The sequence below is a fragment of the Hydra viridissima genome, unplaced genomic scaffold, assembly GCF_058129835.1.
Source record: "Hydra viridissima isolate aposymbiotic clone 2 unplaced genomic scaffold, HvirCarnegie_v1 scaffold_10, whole genome shotgun sequence".
Lineage (NCBI taxonomy): Eukaryota > Metazoa > Cnidaria > Hydrozoa > Anthoathecata > Hydridae > Hydra > Hydra viridissima.
The window spans coordinates 552,150-571,799 of record NW_028324309.1 but is presented as its reverse complement, the minus strand read 5'-3'; the positions used below and the strand labels follow the sequence as shown (position 1 = coordinate 571,799).

The window sequence follows — 19,650 nt, the reverse complement described above, 5'->3', positions numbered from 1 at the left end:
AGCATTATATTTTTTGAGAAATCCCTAGAGGAAAAGAAGAGGCGGATCCCGTGCATGAGAATTTTAATCTTAGAATTACGAGAGAATTAATTCAATGACATCTTTAAAATTTCAATTGTAAATTGATACAAGTGTGACTCAACCAATGATATATTATATATACTAGATGTCTAACTTGCGGGATTTTATTGGACGAAAAGTGAAGCCGCTTTTTTTGTTTACAAATTGAATCCGCCATTTGTATTAAGGGCAAAAGCTATATCCGACGTGCAAAATAAAAGTTAAAAGTGCATGTTTTTGCCCGAATTAGAATGGCTTGCACGGCTTCACTTTTCGGATCGAAGTTAGACATCTAGTATATATAATATATGGTTGGACACGACAATCAGTTCATCAAATATAATAAAGAAACGAGTACTTTAATTAATTCAATCAAAAACCAAACTGTTGCTGGTGATCATTAGTCATGAAAACTATATACATATATAAAAATATTGGGGTGTGAATAACTGTTGCAATTATAATAAATATGAAACGTAGAGAAATTAGCGTAGCAAATATTCTTTTATACTTTTTAATTTGTCAACAAACAAAAGAAATTAGACTTTTTGATGAAAATTAAAAAAAAAAAAAAAAAAAAAAAAATTTTTTTTTAATTCTCTATGGCTTGGTTCGTTTAACCTGCTGCTTGTTCAATCTTTTAAAATTCTATATTTAACATTCTAGGATATGTGTGTGTGTGTGTGTGTGTGTGTGTGTGTGTGTGTGTGTGTGTGTGTGTGTGTGTGTGTGTGTGTGTGTGTGTTTACAAATATTATATACACATTTTTTAACAAAATTGTTTTTTGTTATTAGAAACTTTTCAAAAATTAGATTACCTCCATAATACTAAAATCTCCATAAACATTTCGCCACAAAATTGTGTTGTCAAAGTTTTCTCGATCTGAAGCAATTAGAATTCAAACATCTCTTTATGAAAATGAAACGACAAACCTTTGGTAGAATACTTAGAACACATCCTTTCAACATCGTTCACCATGCCTAATGGACCGCATGTGATTACGGCAATCTTGTAATGCTGATCCATTAGTGCAAACTTTGTCATTCTTTCAAAATATTCCGATAACAATGGTCGACCAAACCTTAAATCTGGTTGAACGTCTGGCTTGATGTTTGCTTCCAAGAACCTTGATTCGTCTCTTTCTTTGGTCAAATGGAAATAGTTCTCTAATAATTTCTCTGACACGTCCTGTCGGTTGATTAAATCAGGCTGAAACGAAGTTGGCAAGCTATGAACGTACGTGTTATTGATGTTATCTTTATCGCATTCGATAACTGAATCCACTAGAAACAGGTCTCGCACGGACCACACAAACATCACTTTGTGCAGAGGTCGACCTCTCCTATACTCGTGAAGCAACTCGTTACAAATGGACTGGGCTGGTGTTATTCCTATTCCTCCGCTAAAAAACATGAACAACTTGTACTTGTCACTGTCAATGTCAACACTAGGAGCACCGTAGGGACCGTCTACATACGTCAATATTTCTCTTGTTTGCTCCATGTGATCGTACAACTTTTTGGTCCAATCTCCGAGTACGCGGATGTGCAATGTGACATTTGGTTCATGAGACGACGACGAAATACTGAAAGGGTGCCATTCGAACAACGACACTCCTGGTATACAGATAAAGCAATACTGACCGGCTTTATATTTGAAGTTCTTTTTAGAAAATGTTAGTCGAATCACACCAGCCGGAAGTCTCGTGGCCAAGAGCTTTCTCTGGTTCTTTTTGTTGACAAAAGTAATAGCGATTCGCAAAAAAACATCGAACAGCCATAATCCAGCACCAATCAGCACTATTCCAGCTCCGTGAGCGATTGAGAACCCAATTACAACAAGAAACAAAAGCCAATGAAAACGATAAAATGCTTCAAAAAACTTTCTTCGAATCGGCCAAAACGAGAACAATATTAACCCACCCATCGATCCTGTGAGCACCAATCCGGTTACGTCCCACTCTTGAGAGACGTAGCCGTGCCAAGCACCAACAAGGACTGCTAGCCAAGCGCACAGCTTGTGCCAAAACAAACCGCGCTCAAAGGGAAGGCCAGCTAGCACAATCCACAAGGAGTTTCGACAAGCAAAAGCAAAACACAAAATAAGCGGTATAGAAGCAATGCTTCCTGTTTCCTGTACTTTACCTTCGCCATGATCGTTATCATCGTCGTTACCATGATCTTTTCTAAATGCGTTCGTTTGGTTGGTAGTTGAATTAGTTGTGGCATCTGTCATGCCAACTGCACCCAACCAACCAGCTAACCCTCCGACTAAGAAAATGAAGAAGATTACCTAAAAAAAAGATGACCTAATTGGGTACAAGAAAAGATTTTCGAAAAAATTTTTAAAAATTTCAGTTCAAAGTTTTATTTAAATCTGATAAATTTGAAGTTTGATAAAAAAAAAAAAAAAAGAAAATGAAGATGGACAACCTCTCCAACAACGATATCAAAAAGAAGTTGAGTATGAAAGATTGCCAGTAGTTTCCATCTGATATAATAGTAAGTTGGCCACGGCACCAGACGATTGAACACCGGCGAATCATACTTCGTATCAGCGTATGGTTTCCAATCGTGGGGAGTTTGTATTTCTATTGCAGTTTGAACATCTTGATCAGGGACTGTAGAGAGCTCTATCGCGTCCACTTTTCCAGGCATTTTCTCTCAGCTTACTATCTAAGAAAAATTAAGCTAAGTCTACAGGAGAAAGTACAAATATTTTAACACTGAACACCAAAACTGAAGCTTTTAGAACTGAGCTATTAGAACAGAGTTTACGCTTTGACAAATAGAATTAAACCAAAATAAGACATTTTTTTGAATTTGCCAAAGAAAATTATACAGAGGTCAAGTTTAAAAACATTTCTTCGACATATAATAAAACTTCACAGAAAATCTTTCATAAAGATTTGAAAGCTTTCCTAATAAGGAATTAGGATCCGTCATTTTCTTTTGATATTTTGAATTCCAACATTGCCTCAACTGAAAAGTTAATCAATATTTCAAGTGACGAAATATTTCGAGTTCAAGTTTTGAATTGCTAATAATTTTGGCCAACAATTGGAATTGAATACACCGATTTAAAGGTGGTAAAAATTTTGATTCAGTTTGCATCAGTCTACCTACGTGAAGCTGATTTTTCTAAGTTAATGGCTATTAAAACAAAATATCGATCCCAATTAGAAACAGATGATGACTTACGGCTTACAATTTCCAACCTAAATCCAAATGCAGAAGCCATCATAAGCTCTTTACAAGCTCACACATCACATTAACATTTTCATTTAATGTTTAAATACGAAACTTTATCTACAACTGTCATTGCAACTGTCACTGCAACTGTTATATGCATAAATCCCAGCAAACATCGAGTCTAAAAAAGACGTCTTTTAGATGTATAAAAAACGTGTAATACGTCTAAAAGACATATTTAAGATGTCTTTTTTAGAATAAATGTTTGCTGGGATAAAACCGTTCTTAAACTAATCTTAAGTTAATTGATGTGTTTGATTTATATGAGTGAATTTTCTTTGAGTTTGTTAGTTTTTCTATAATTTTTATTTCACCATAACTTCGAAGATGATTGAAAAATTATTCACTATTAACCATGGGATCGCGACAAAACTTTATACAAAATAGTTTGCACACCACTTTACATGATAATATACGGATTTCATGACAAAATGCATTTCATATATTGGCATCTTAAGATCATTGGCAAATTTATTTGTATCATTTAAAATATATAGATTTAAGAATATTTTTTATACAGCAGTTTATAGGTTGTTGTTTTTAAGGCAATTTATTTAATTTTAAGAGACTCAGTCATAAAATATCTCATAACCGAGGTACTTTAATTTCTTACATCGTTAATTAAATTCTCACCTGTTAAAAAATGTTAATAATAAATTCTGGTAATAAATTTAATAGGAAAAGATCGTCCACGATGCATTTATTGAAATACAAAGGAAAGTTTAATCGACTAACGGATGGTGTGGGTAGGGGATTTGAAAAATAAACCAATAGAATTATTGCAATTAGCGTTATGGAAATAGTAACCAATAGCGTAACTTACAGCTCGATTGTACTGCAATTTACAAAAAGAACAACTCAAGTGACAAATGGGGAAAAATATGCAAAAAAAAAAAAAAAAAGAAAAAAAAAAAAAGAAAAAAAAAAAAGAAAAGAAAAAAAGAACAGAAGCCACTGTGTCGAATTCTTTAGATGGATTTTAACTTTTATGCAAAACAAATACCTTTATTTGCAAATATATATATTTATTGCGAGATTGAAAAAGAAAACAACTTTTTAAAGAAAATATCAAAAGTGCTGAATATATATAAAAAGTGTTTTTCTATTCTTTTTTTTAAAAAAAAAAGATTCGATTTTCTCCAAAGTTACTATTTTCTTTAAAATGAAAAAAGTTCTCTAATTTTTGAGTTTTATTTAAAAATTTATTTTTATGAACTTAATTAGAGAGAGAAAACAAATCAAAAACAGCAAATATAACTTAAGACTCAAATTATTAAAGTGGAAAAAGCAAAAAAAAAATAATAAAACAAAAAAAATTGAAAGTTTTTAATTAGCTTAATTTAAAATAAAATAAATTTTGAAATTATTGCATTTTTTGAATAAAAAATCAGTAGCTACATGCAAGTAGAAAGTAGTTGAAATCCCTAAAAATTACGGCTACTTAATTTGAAATTTTAAAAAATTAAAAAGAGTTCAAATTCAAACATATTTTATATTGAACTCTCTTCTTAGAAATGACTTTTTACAGTGTAACGCATCGTTGGTCAGACAAAAAAAAAAAAGAAAGAAAAGAAAAGAAAAGAAGAACGATACATAATGATGTTATGTTGTGTAAGAAACCATCTGCTAATCAAAAAATATTAGTTACGGGCAAACCAGCTAAAAAACCTGAGTTTATAAATCGTCCAACATCATAAATATTACAGCGTTGATGAACAAATGTGGATTTATGCCAGATTATACACCTGGTATTATATCATCTAACAGTGTAGTATATATAGTATAACATATATCATGTGACGTAAATCATAGGGCAACATATAACATATATATATACATAACATATAACATATATATGTATAGTATAACAGTATATATCATCTTAAAAGTATAATATAGCCACTAACAGTAAAATAAAAAAGAATAGGCAATAATATCATCAAAAAATACGAGTATAATTATAAAGAACTTTACTATTAATAATTTGTGCATAGCTTACATTAGAGCGTTTTTTTTTAACTTTAAGTTTTTATTGGCAAATAAACTTGTACGACCGATCAAGGAAAATGTCCTTAATATACAAGAGTATTCGAATTCTTAAGTTTTACTAACAAATGTAAATAACGGAAAAGGTTTACCTTTAAAAAAAGATGCGATCACTCTGGAGCTCTATTTAATCAACTAAAATTATCAAGGTTGTGACCGTCTACATAAAATAGCCAATTAACTTGATTATCCCAATGTTATGCAGCTTATTGTAAAGTATAACTCCGGCATTAATGCATATCAATTTATTTCCGATACAAAAAGTATGAACGAAATGTAAAAACTCTTTAAGTGACGTAATATAAACTCGTTAAAGATAATCGTTCACTCTAGATAAAACAACGTGATTCGAAACACGCAGCTGAAGGAAGCAATTGAATTGTTACTATGCGACTTTTTTTTAACAAGGTCGCTTAGTAACAATGATATACATAAATTAATTAACTCTAATGATTCAGTTTAAAAAAAGTTTTAACGTGTTTTTGTGATGAATCATTCAAGTTTTTTTAATGGCACTTATTAAAAAATAGCATTTTTTTCTGTTTGTTGCTACAATTATATGCAGAAATTCTGATCAACGAATTGCTGAAGCTGACCCATATAACGTTTAAATATTTCAAAAATTCATCACTGTAATTTTTTTTTTTATTAATTATTTATCACACCAAATTATGTCAGCATACTGAACTGCTACTGAGTACCGCGGAATTGTTACTATGTATGCAGTGATAAATTATGAGATGCACCCAATCTGAAGATGCGGTTGGGGAAAGTAACAGATTCTGTGTAAATCGAACTAAAACATCCCTCACTGAAAAAACTCCTGTTTAATGATTAATCAATTTTTGTCGTTAAATTTTTATCACCATTAAGTCAGCGGATTCAACGGGGATTTTATTTCTTTACATTTTTATAAAAACGATTTGAATGAATGAAGAAGAATCAGAGTTTTTATCAAAGTTTTTATTAAGAGAGGGCAGCAAAAGTGCAATAGTAAAAACAAGATTAAAATGTTTATAATCCTGTTTTAAATAACTTGACATTTATTTGTTTAGACGCATATGCGGGTAAATCATTTTTACAAAATCATTCGTGGCATTGAACCATGTGTCTTCAAATTTCCTTGAAATTAGATTGGTCAACTTGCTCTCATCATAAATAGGGTTTTTTACCTGCAGTTTCTGAAATTCTTACTTAAAAACACTCCAACACAAAATAGAACAAAATCATAAATAAAATGACGAAAACCCCCTTTGTATTTTTTGCAAGTTTAGTTTTATACTACTTACAAAGTTATGACTTACGAATCAGAACATATTTTAGTGTGATGGCCGAACACAATCAAGTTTGATCCTAAAAGTATTTTTTTTTAAATTCTCCTCATGTCTTTTTACTTGTTTATGTATTTTTAAAAATACCCTTCTATAAGTTTTTCTTCAAATTAATCAATACAAAATCAAAAACACTTGAAATAAATTGAAATTATTATACTTATCAGTTTTAAATGTTGCACAAAAGTTTTGCAGTTTACAAACCTTAATTGCCCAATTTTTGCCTCACTCATTCAACACATATACTCTAGAACTGATATATTTGAGAGACAGTGATACGCTATTGACACAAGGGGATATTTGACGAAACATTCCCTGGAACATGGAACATAAACTCGTGTGAACGCAACTTGAACAAAAATTCACAGAACATTAGAGGAACTTTTGCACCGTACGGCTAACCCAGAACAAATAAATGTTCCGGAATATTTCTTTGTTTTCGTATTAAAAACATGGTGCCATTTTTAACTATCTTTAATGTATATCCAGAAAAGCGTGTACGTATATGTTATATTACAATAAAATGTGACAGATAAAAGCGTCAGAAGTGTAATTTCAGTGTTTGCTTGATTTATGATTAAATCGTTGACTGAAAGATTTATATTTAATGTTAAAGCTCAACTCAAACAAGGCTTTTTACAAAGTTGCTGTTAGGTTGTGAGCTTAAACTGAAATATGATTTACACTGTGTCATCCTTTTACTATCATTAAAAAGAAGTTTTAGTGTGACACTGTCAAAATGTAGTTGGCTTAAAACAGTCTTAAAGTGAAATAAAAAGTTTGTAGTGAATAGTCTAAGGGTTAAGCCTTTATCGCTGCTAGAATATACATGACATAATTAATTTGTATTGAATGCAGAAGTATGTAGAAACATAAAAAAATTTATACTAATTGTAAAGTTCATCCTTTAATTCGATTGCTAAGCACTTCTTTGTTTCTTTTTTTTTTTTTCTTGCTAGGTTCAATTTACTTAATAGTAATAATAAATATACTAGCAAAAAGCAACCCGTAATACGGGTTATGGTCGGTCTGTTAATTTATAGTGGCTGTTTTCCACAATTTAAAGTTACGAAACCTAAACTAAGACCCTTTCAGAAAAACGCCTTCAAATTGAAAAAATTAAACCATCTGTAAAATTAAAATAAAAAGTATGCGGAGGTAAAATAATTTACTAATAATTTAACATTATTTGAGTAATTCACAACTGACATAGGTCATATCAGTGTAAGGCAGAACCATTTTCCTCAACATTACTAAGTTCAAAACAATACGTTTTTAGTTACTGACACAAAATAATAACACTTCATCATGCTTTAAATTGGCGAAAAAGTAAGACTAAATTCTTGTTATATTTTTTACAACATGAACTTTAATTAAGGTGGCTCACCCCCATTAAAAATCAAAAAAAAAATTTTTTTTTTTTTTTTGAATTATGTTATATTAAGCATCGAAGTACAAAATTCATAATATATTTTTACTATTATATGCTTAAAAAGTAACAAAAAATACCGTTATTGTGGTTAATACAGTTTCCTACTCCTTAGCAACGCCATAGCAACGGTGTAAACAACAAATTTATTCATTACTTCTTGAAGGTTTTAACTTAAAGTTTTGAACTATTTTTCAATGTTAGATCTATTATGCTTTTCTACTGTTCTGTAAAATGTAATATTTCTTAAAAATGTGCTCTGTATCATTAATTCAATGTAATTTAACTGAAAACTATCTATCTGGATATGGCGAACAAAAGGAATAAAATTAGAAATTTAAAGAGAAAATATCATGGAAATAGGTATACAAGGAGAGCAGAGGAAGTAAATGGTTGTAGCAGGAAATCAGAAACAACAAGTGCATCAAAGCTTAAGAAAAAACATAACTTTAGTGCTGCAACAAATTGTGATTCCGAAGTTGACAATTTTTTCTTTATTTGTAACTTTAGAATTATTAAAAATATATTTGAACAGTATTCCACATGCAGTGAGTGTAATAGCAAGCTAACTTTTTTTCATAATGAATCTATACGTATGGGATTTTCTATTGGAATTATAATACAATGTTCAAACTGTGACTTTGAAAGTACATTTTATTCATCACCATCTGTAAATCAAAGTGTTTCTAGTTCAAAACCATATGAAATAAATTTACGTGTTGTTATGGCATTTCGTGAAATTGGACGTGGTAGAGAAGCTATGTCTACTTTTACTGCTATAATGAATATGCCTCCACCTCTTACGAATCACAGTTATAATATTACAAACAATAAACTACATAAAGTTTATAAAGAAAGCAGTTCTCAGAGTATGAAAGCTGCTGGGTAAAACAAACTATAGACAAAAAATAAATTTACCTGTAGCAATTATGGAGGAAATTAAACCTATTTTTCAAGGATTATCAAACCCTGAAATGCTAAGAAAGTGTTTACATGGGATGACACAAAACTGCAATGAGTCATTTAATGGTTTGATATGGCAGCGATGCCCTAAAACTACTTTTACTGCAAGGAAAATTCTTGAAATATCTGTTTATTCTTCTATTTTAAATTACAATGATGGATTTTCTTCTTTAAGTTGCATTTTTAAAATGCTTGGGTTTTCTGGAGGTGTTTATTTTGAAAAAGGAGCTTTCAAAAAAGATAAAAACCGCCTATCAAATATGTCAAGAAAATCGACTGATGTTAGTAAAACACGAAGAAAACATATAAGATCAATAAACAAAGGTTATTTAGACATTGACAAGGAGAATGATGATATGAAATCTTATGCTAGTGGCAGTTTTTAGTAACTTTTTATAAAAAAAACTTTTTGTTTTTATGTTTTTTTTTTTAAAATGTGTTTTTTAAGACTTTCTTATTTTAATATATTTTTCTTACGAAAACGTTAATATCTTCAGTTTGGTTAAAGCTTTTATCTTCAAATTTTCACAGTATGTTGATTAACTTATTTATGAGGGCTGGGACTAGAATTATAACATTTTAAGCATAAATAAATTAGTTTGAATGTAGTTTGTTAGACTGACACAGGCACTAAATCAATTTCTGCACCTTTATTGCTGCCATTTTAGTTTTTTTTAACATTTGAAAAAAATTTTAGTTCCAGCCCTGGAGCAACTATTTAGCTACCATTTGGCAAAATATGGTGTATTCAGTGCAAATATTACTCAAGATATCATTGTTTTAGCTAAGGTAAGATTTTAGACAAATTATGCTGACTCAGCATCAAAAAATGGAAATTTCATTTTTCTTTTAAGAAGTTAAAGTTTTAATAGAATTTCCTTATATAAAAAATAAAAAACAAGTTTTTAACCTTTATAAATAAAAAGTTAGATTTAGAGGGGGTGAGCCACCTTAAGATTAATAAAAAGTAAACGCAAGTTATGCATGAGTTATTAATTTTTTGGTATCCCCTTGATACATGTTTCTTTAAAAAAGGAAATTGTCTTTAAAACGTTAAATGCACGCAACTAAATAAATTTATTAAAAATAACTGACCATTACTATATATGGCACTAATCTGACCATTTTTATATATGGCCTCTTTGTTTCAATAGTTTTTAGTAAACGGTAATTTGCTGCCATTTACTTAAAATTCGTTTTGTTACTCGAAATTTAATTCTCTTAAATATTTTGTCACTAATAAAGAACCTCCCTTCCCCGTTTTTGTATTAATAGTGGTCAGGAGAATAGAGTTAGTTTTATTAAGAGTAATTAAATTTTTGATGAAGACCTTTTACCAGAATAATAAAATGTAAAACAATGATTTACATGTATAACAAATTTTTTCTTTTTAATATATATAAGAATTTAACATATATAAGAATTTTTTCTTTCCTCAAAAGTGTTGCAAATGCAAACTAAGCTAATTAATTAGTTAAACACCTTATAAAATTTAAGTAACTCGATATTTGACAAATACGCAAAACTACAATATTCACCCCCCGTTTAAAAAGATCCCCTAAGTTACGAAAAACAAATTATTAGGCATAAAATAGAGAAAATTAAAAAAAAAATTGAACTATTGCATATATTTATACCATTTTAACTGACAAAAATTTACAATAAAAGGTAATCAGGTTATTCTTTATAAATCATATAAATGCGTCAATCGTTAACCTTAAAGAAGAAAAATAAAGGAATTATGATACCATAATTACAACAACAACAAAAAAAACACCACATAAAGACTGAAAATCGATTTACCCATTTTATAGTAACCTACTTTGACATGGCAGTTAATATACATTTGTAAAAAATAACTATAAATTCTGTTTTGAAGTACAAAAGGATTAAAAATACTCATAAAAAAAAAAATCAAATTAAGATATAAATTGCATTTTTAGCATAATGTTGTCTTGGCTTTTAATAAATAAAAGCAGTAAGTTCCAATAATGAAACTACCTATTATTCATTTTTAACAATAGTCACCAACGTAAAGGTAAGCCAAGCAGCCTATCAACACAAAACATCACAAAAATAACATATAACAATAGAATATTTATACCCTTGATCCTAAAGTCCAGCAAAAACAACAAACCAAATTAAAATATGAAAGGCAAAATTAGAAAGCCAATTTAAAGTTAACTATATTTATCTTTTTACTAAACATATAAATACATAAAAGTATATTTGCTTTTATGTTCAATATTAGTTATTCAATTACTTCAAATTTAGGACATTAAAACACCCTAGATTTAAAGATCAAGATTGCATACTCTTTCATACACATTACGCTAAACATTAACAGACATTATGCGTTTCCAGAGTAATTAAAAAGGCTAAACAACAAAACCTAGCTCTAAAGCAGTAACACCGCCTGGCACTAAATGCTGCCAAGTCACACCTCTGCTATAAGTACACCGCTTGGCTGGCAAGGTTATCAACCTTGCTCAACATAATGCCAAGTCACACCACTTTGAAAACATGGAAACACCATAATTTAAACATATACAACTATAAACAAATATGGTCTTACATAAAACATATACACACATTTTATAACAATATTAAATGACAGATATATTTATCAAAAACTATGAAAAAAATATTAAAATAATAAATAAAGTTTTACATACAAAATGTGCTCAAAAACTAGAAACAGTAAATTTTCTAAATGAAAATCTAAAGACTATAAATTAAGAACATTAGAAATTATAACATTATTTGTGTAACACTTTTCACCTACCATACCTTGAATGAAATGTTTATCAATTTTGAAAAACTAACTACTAAATGCTCTAGTTCTTGAACATGCAATATATAGTTGACCATGAGAGAAACACGGTTTTTTGAGATATACCCCAACTGTATCAAATGTTTGACCTTGACTATTATTAATTGTCATTGAATAAGCCAATCTGACAGGAAACTGACGACATTTAAGAACAAAAGGTAAATAAGAATCTGATGGAGCCAACTGAATTCTTGGAAAAAAAAACCTGTTTACCACCAGAAACACCTGTCAAAACCTCTGCATCAATATAATTATTTTGAAGAGCACAAACTTTCCTTCAAGTACCATTGCATAACCCAGCTTTGAGATAAATTTCTACAACCAATTTTCAATTTTAAACAATGAGGTGGCATACCTCAAGGAGTTAAGCTGTTCAAAAACTCAACAGGAAAGTTACTTCTTTCATTAAGGTCATCAGTATCAATTTGATCAGCACGTAAATAAGTTTTGACATCACCCGGCAAACATTCAAGCACTTCTTAATTGATTGATAATGAATCAACATTAGTTGGTGTTAAAATCATGCATTTAGAATAAACATTTTGATCAGCATCTCCAAAAATCTTTTCAACAATCAATTCATTTTCTCTAACAATGCACTGATTTTAATGCATCCTTTAAAAGGATCCTCCTCTTTGACAGGTATTGTTCCATTCCCAAGTTTTAGTAGCCATTGGGAAAACTCACCTTCCTCATCTTGTACTCTCATATTTTCAGTTAATGCAAACTTCTGCACCCATTGCCAATGCAAAGAACATTTTATACACAATTCTACTATTTCAGCTGGTTGTCCTCTTTTCACAACGGGCAGAATATGCCTAAAGTCACAGCCAAAAAGAATGATTTTCCCTCTAAACAGAAAGTTTTTGTTGCAAATATCTTTTAACAACCTATCAATTGCCTTTAAGGCATGTTTAGGTATCATGGATGTTTCATCAAGCAAAAACAAACTAACTTGTCTTAAAAAATCCCCGTGTATAGAATTAGGAGTTACATTACATGTGTTATTATCCAATATTGGAGCAGGAATTTTGAATAAGCCATGCAATTTAGATCCATTTGTAAGAAGAGTTGCTGCTATGCCAGTCCATGCAGCTGTAGCAGATTTAAAGCCCCTACTTATGGTTTCAGCAATCAAATAATTATAAGTAAAGGTTTTTCCACTACCAGCTGGTCCATCCATGAAAAACAATCTAGAATGTTGATTTTACACTTGGTTGCTCATTCAGTGCAGCAAGGATAGCATTACATACATTTAATTGATTGACATTAAGCAACAATCTCATTCGATTGGCTTCGTCAATAGATTGTTGAACATTTTCATCATATTTTCTAGATTTAAGCCTATAAACTCATCAATAACTGGCAGATTGTAATCAGCCAGCGTTTTACCACTTTGATTAACAATCTTTTCAATTTGATGAAGAGTAGCTTGTTCAGCTGTTAGAAGTGGGAATGAGCGGTGAATGAAATCTTCCATCATAAAAGCTTTGTATGAATTCCAGAGATCTAAAGGATTGTCAGGCTCACAAAAAGTCAAAATAATTGAAAACAACTGTCTAATTTGCTTTGGCATACGTGTTAAAACCGCCTCAGAGAGTGTAATCTGCCATTCAGTGTAATCTGCCATTCAGTGTCATCTTGCAGCAAACCTTTCAAAACACATGCTTCACGAAACGTTTCAAGAATAATACCATTAACAGTACGCACATCCTCCCAAGATGTTGCTCCTTTTGCTTGCAAAAGTAACAGTCTAAGAAAAAACTATTCTCCAGTTGGATTAACTTTATACATTCTTACTATCACCTTATCACCCCCCATTTGTCTAACCTTCCATTTACAATGTTTATCATCAAATATAAAGTGATAAGGAATGTCTACATACAAATAAAAATGTGCTCTTTCATTTTCAGTATTTAACTTAAACCATACCGTTAGGTGCGTATCACGTTGAGCTGCATGATCTAAAGCCATTTGTTCTGCTCCTTCTCTAAAATACACTAATTGATTTTCAGGTAGATGAACTTTAAGGCGTATATTAGTGTGTGACATATGACTTATTGAACACTCAAAAATTTGCCACAATGCTTCAGGTGCACTAACATAACAACAATCTAAAAAAGTGTTCACTTCATCATGATGAATTTGTTCATTTATTACAATATTGGCACAGTCGTGACCCTTGTATATGTATTTGTACAAATATTTAACAGCCTTAACAGACATGCAAGCTTCAACATTAATGTGAGCTTGATATTTCTTTGATAACCATGGATTGTAAGGTACCACCCAGCGGTTATCTAGATTGTTACCTTAAATAACGATAACCAAACCATTATCACAACTTCTATTGCGTGGATAACCATTATGAACTGCTACTGTGTTCCTATCACTTTATTACCACCCCTTTGTCTAACTTTCCATTTACAATGTTTATCACCAAATATAACGTAATAAGGAAGGTCTATATAAGAATAGCAATGTGCTCTTTCATTTTCAGTATTCAACTTAAACCATCCCTTTAGGTGCGTATCATGTTGAGCTGCATGATCTAAAGCCATTTGTTCTGCTGCTTCTCTAAAATACACTAATTGATTTTCAGGTAGATGTTTACCAAGTCACAGCACTTTAAAAACACGGAAACAACATAATATAAACATATGCACCAACTATAAACACAATAAATGTGTTTAAATATGTATATAAGGTTAAATATATACCTTATATACATATTTAAACACATTTTTAAAACAATTATATAACACATATTATCACATACACAAACAATAAAAAACAGTTTACATCATTATAAAAACACATTGATAAAACAACTATAAAGCACTTATTACCACATACACATACTTATCAAAAAAGCATATATGCAAACAATAAACATGTGCAAACAAAAATTTAAAAATTTAAAAAGATACAAAATATATATTTACAAACAATACTCTTTACCTTCTTTTTTTTTAATAAGAACTGTAATCCTCATAGCAAAATTTAACCTTTACATACAATAACATGTGACATGCCATGTCAGTGTTGGCACAAAATTTTAATTCATTTTTCTAAATTTTCTAAAAAAGAACAAAAATAGTTAATAGCATCACAAAATAGTAATAACCATTTTATGGAAATAGCATTAGTATAACTTTAAATATTATCCATACCCCTATTTTCCTTCTAAAAAATAAAATAATAAAAATAAGACTGCTAAAAGAAAAACTAAAACAAACAAAATCTAAAAGATTTAAAAAATTAAAATCCATTCTACTTTAAATCCTTTCTACTTTATCTTATAAAAACGTATATATAACTATTTCATATACTTACTTCAATTATAATATGATCTTAGCGATGATTATTTATCTTAATATGATTCTTTATGTAATATATCTAAACTAATAATTAAATTCCAAAAGGAAAAAAGTATTAACTCGCTTAAAAGATCTTTCTTCAATAACCGCGTGCATTGAAAAAGCGCGCACTTTAAAAGCCTAGTAACTAATTCAAAGTCTAGTTACTAATGACGAAACGACGTTAAACATTGAACATTTATGTAGGAATTATATTATAGATAAAGATAATAATAATAATAACAATAACAATAATAATAATAATGATAATAATAATAATAATAATAATAATAATAATAATAATAATAATAATAATAATAATAATAATAATAATAATAATAATAATAATAATAATAATAATAATAATAATAATAATAATAATAATAATAATAATAATAATAATAATAATAATAATAATAATAATAATAATAATAATAATAATAATAATAATAATAAGAATAATAATAACAATAATAATAATAATAATAATAAAAATAACAATAATAATAATAATAATAATAATAATAATAATAATAATAATAATAATAATAATAATAATAATAATAATAATAATAATAATAATAATAATAATAATAATAATAATAATAATAATAATAATAATAATAATAATAATAATAATAATAATAATAATAATAATAATGATAATAATAATCATAATAATAATAATGATAATAATAATCATAATAATAACACAGGCCTGTATTGGTTTTCCTCTTTAAAATCTGAGTAACATTTTATACAGTTTCTGATGTGCTGATTACGAGAAAAATAATTAAAAAAATCCATCACGTCAGGATTTTTTGATATGGAATATTTAAGATTTTGCTTTAAAATGTTTGAGCGCCTACCTTTTGAAATGTCTAAAACGTTATTAATTTACTTCAGCTCAATTTTTTTTTCTTATAATTAGTGTAAGGGAACATAGAAATTAACGCCAATTAGTAATTTGTTAATGACTACATAATAAGTATTAGTAATTCGCATTAAACATGTCAAAAACGGGTCATTTTGGCTTAATTTAGTAATGAGCTCATTATTACATAATGATTTGGTAATATTAACTAATTGTTGTGAATATTATTAGGAAAGAGTGTAATTAAGATAAACCAAAGGATTTTTGTATAAGTACCCGCACTGATTTAGAAATTTAACAGTTGAAGTGCGCATCTTGCAACATAAACTTTAAAATGGCATCGCGAAGTTGTTTAAACTCTCCTAATTGTTTCTGTTATATTTGCGGGAAATTTATGGTGATAAAACAACGAAACAGTATTACAGACTTTGTAAAAAATATTTATAAAAGTTATTTTGGACTCGTTTTAAGTAACCAAGACAAAACTTGGGCACCTCATAAAATTTGTACGACTTGTTTATTAGAACTTCGCAAGTGGTCAAAAGGACAGAAAAATAGCTTCAAAATCGTTTCGCCTGTGCTATGGAGAGAGCCTAGCGACCATGTTAAAGATTGCTACTTTTGTTGTTGTGACATAACTGGATACAATTCAAAAAATAAAAGGGACATAAACTATCCAAACGTGTCATCAGTTACGCCTGCAATATTTGGCGATTCAAAAATGGTGCAGCCCCCGGTTCCAGCTCTACAAATTGAATATTCTGACTGTGATATAAAGGAAGAGGATGTACACCAATCTGATCCTGAATTTCATGGAGATTCTGACGCTTGTCAGCTCTTTTTACAGTCACATTTAAACGACTTGACAAGAGATTTGAATCTTCCCAAAGATGCAGCGGAACTCCTCGGATCACGATTAAAAGAAAGAAATATGCTGGCACCTGGTACTTCATTTTCATGGTACCGTCACAGAGAAAAAGATTTTCTTCCATTTTTCGCTGAAGATTAAGATTTAGTGTTCTGTAAAGATATTCCAGGCTTGACGAAAATGTACGACATTGAATACGATCCTAACGAGTGGAGATTGTTTATTGACTCCTCAAAAAGAAGTTTGAAAGCAGTTCTTCTGCATAATGGGAATACATATGCCTCGTTACCTGTTGCACATTCTGTCCATTTAAAGGAATGTTATGAAAATTTGGAAAAGCTTTTGACTAATATAGCTTATGAGCAACACGGTTGGATGTTGTGTGGAGATTTGAAAATCATAAGCATGCTACTAGGCCAACAAGGTGGTTATACAAAATACCCGTGCTTTCTTTGCGAGTGGGATAGCCGGGATAAACAACATCATTGAACCAAAAAGGAATGGACTCCAAGAACTGAACTAACCCCAGGATTCAAAAACGTACTTAAACAGAGTTTGGTTCCCAGAGAAAAAGTTTTACTGCCACCATTGCACATCAAATTGGGTATAATGAAGCAATTTGTGAAGGCTTTAAATAAAGAGGGGGAAGGCTTCAAATATCTGCATTCAGTTTTTCCATCTTTATCAGAAGCTAAGATAAAAGAAGGAATTTTCGTCGGCCCTGATATTAGTAAATTAATGTCGGATGAAAAGTTTGATGAAAAACTTAATGATATCGAGTTGCAAGCATGGCAGTCATTTAAGGAAGTGGTGACAAAATTTTTGGGGAACAATAAAAGCTCCGACTATAAAGAAATAGTGGCCAAAATGATTTCCAATTTGGGTGTAATGGGTTGTAATATAAGCATTAAACTTCATTTCTTAAACTCTCATATTGATTACTTCCCAGAAAATCTAGGAGCCGTTAGCGAAGATTTCACCAAGATTTGAAAGAGCTTGAAGTCCGGTATCAAGGAAGATGGAATACCAACATGATGGCGGACTATTGTTGGTTATTGAAGCGCGACGATCCAAACTGAAAATTTAAGCGAAAATCGCACAACCGAAGCTTCCAGGAGAAAAGGACCAGGTTCCACAAATGAAATTTAAATGTTATTTAGACTAGTGTTAAGTTGTTATTATATTTTAGTAGTTTTTTAAGTTAAAAATAATGTTCTGTTTTAAATATATATTTTTTTATGTGAAATCTTCTGTTTTTTTGCTATTTTCTATCTGTGCCTTTTTTGAAAAATCTGGAGGTGATAGAGAAAAACTAAGTACATATTCGTAATCAGCGCACCAAAATACCCTTGAATCAGCTATCAAATTCCAGAGAGGAAGTTATGACTCTCATTTTGCAGGCCTGTGTAATAATAATAATAGTATTAGTAACAATAATAATAATGATAATAATAATAATAACAATAAAAATTTTCTTCTCTTTGACTATTATTAAAAAGTTATATGCAATTCTGTTTGATGCTAATTTTTATGAAAGTATATATTTGTTTTAGGGAAAACTGTAATAACGATGCAACTTTATTTACATTAATGAAGATTTGTTTGAGTAATATTCCTTTTATGTTCCGCCAAGCCAATTTTACGTGTGAACGCTACATAGTATTTGGTGTCTCCGTCCACCGACCAGATTCGTTGACATCAGGCATGTCAGACCACTCCAAATTGATGCACTTGGGTCAAGCCGTCAATGTGTACTCTGAATGGGAAGACAGCTGAAACAGAAGGTAAAAGAAATTGAAGTTAGAAAGTTTTTGTGTTCAACTTTATTACCAACATTTTAAACTTAATCCAACTTCGTCAACTTCGATTTAATTTCATGTAAAAAGTCCTATACAAAGTTTCTTCAGCTGATCTGTTTTAATTCAAGTGAATGATGAAAAAGACCTCGCAGAGGCCTATGGGCTATGGACGTTGTTTTTCATTTTTTGTTTTAAAAATATTTTTTTTTTTATTAAAAACATCACTAATCATGAAATTTAGCTAAAAAGTAGACCTTCGATGTTATCCGATAATCTGCGATGTTATCCGATAATCTGCGAAGTGATCCGATAATCTGCGAGGTGTTAACTAAGATTGTGTGATAGCAAATAATATATTAAGGTAGAGGCGTATAAGTAAATGAATTATTATCATAATAACGCTTATAGTTTCAGTTAAACAATGGTTTAGCGAAGTTAGGCGAAGTTCTTCACTTCGGTGCGGTAAAATTCGAGTATTTTTTACTTCGAAGTCGAAGTCGAGGTGGCCTAAGACGGTAAAATTAAGAACAATATTATATTGTCTGAAGTCCCGCGTCAAAGTCTAAGCTGATCTTTTTTGAAAAAGTTCCATGCTCAACAGAAGGTGCTTTGTAAACGATTAGGAAAAAAAGTTATTTCAACAAAGTTAGTACTTTTCAAAACGACGTAAATTTAAATATTTTTCACAACGGCTTTTCTAACGTTCCCTTAAAAATTCTTTTGTGTCTTGATTTTTTTCGTTGATTTCGTTTTCAGTTGATTTGTTTCAGTTGAAGTTTATTTTTATAAAATAAATATTTTTGATTTACTACTGTTTATTTAATTTAATTTTTTTT

At 29.9% G+C, this 19,650-nt stretch overlaps 2 protein-coding genes across 4 annotated transcripts; one reads left to right on the top strand and one right to left on the bottom strand.

The window, feature by feature from the left end:
- Nucleotides 1-447: 447 nt before the first annotated feature.
- On the bottom strand, nucleotides 448-5,680 carry LOC145198458 (superoxide-generating NADPH oxidase heavy chain subunit A-like). Of its 3 annotated transcripts, none has more exons than XM_090100885.1 (3): nucleotides 5,451-5,680; nucleotides 2,494-2,732; nucleotides 448-2,353 (listed from the first exon to the last, which is right to left on the bottom strand). In XM_090100885.1, exons 2-3 carry the CDS (start codon nucleotides 2,716-2,718, stop codon nucleotides 953-955), a joined length of 1,626 nt encoding a protein of 541 aa, XP_089957011.1. In that variant the 5' UTR covers nucleotides 2,719-2,732; nucleotides 5,451-5,680; the 3' UTR covers nucleotides 448-952. The 3 variants fall into 3 exon arrangements, with proteins under 3 accessions (XP_089957011.1, XP_089957010.1, XP_089957012.1); XM_090100884.1 differs by having other exon boundaries at nucleotides 2,494-2,736; nucleotides 5,451-5,654; XM_090100886.1 differs by lacking the exon at nucleotides 5,451-5,680 and adding an exon at nucleotides 3,509-4,408 and having other exon boundaries at nucleotides 2,494-3,395.
- Nucleotides 5,681-8,276: 2,596 nt separating this feature from the next.
- Nucleotides 8,277-9,022, top strand: LOC149882492 (uncharacterized). Its single transcript, XM_090065460.1, has one exon. It carries the CDS (start codon nucleotides 8,426-8,428, stop codon nucleotides 9,005-9,007), a length of 582 nt encoding a protein of 193 aa, XP_089921586.1. The 5' UTR covers nucleotides 8,277-8,425; the 3' UTR covers nucleotides 9,008-9,022.
- The last annotated feature ends 10,628 nt before the right edge of the window (nucleotides 9,023-19,650 follow it).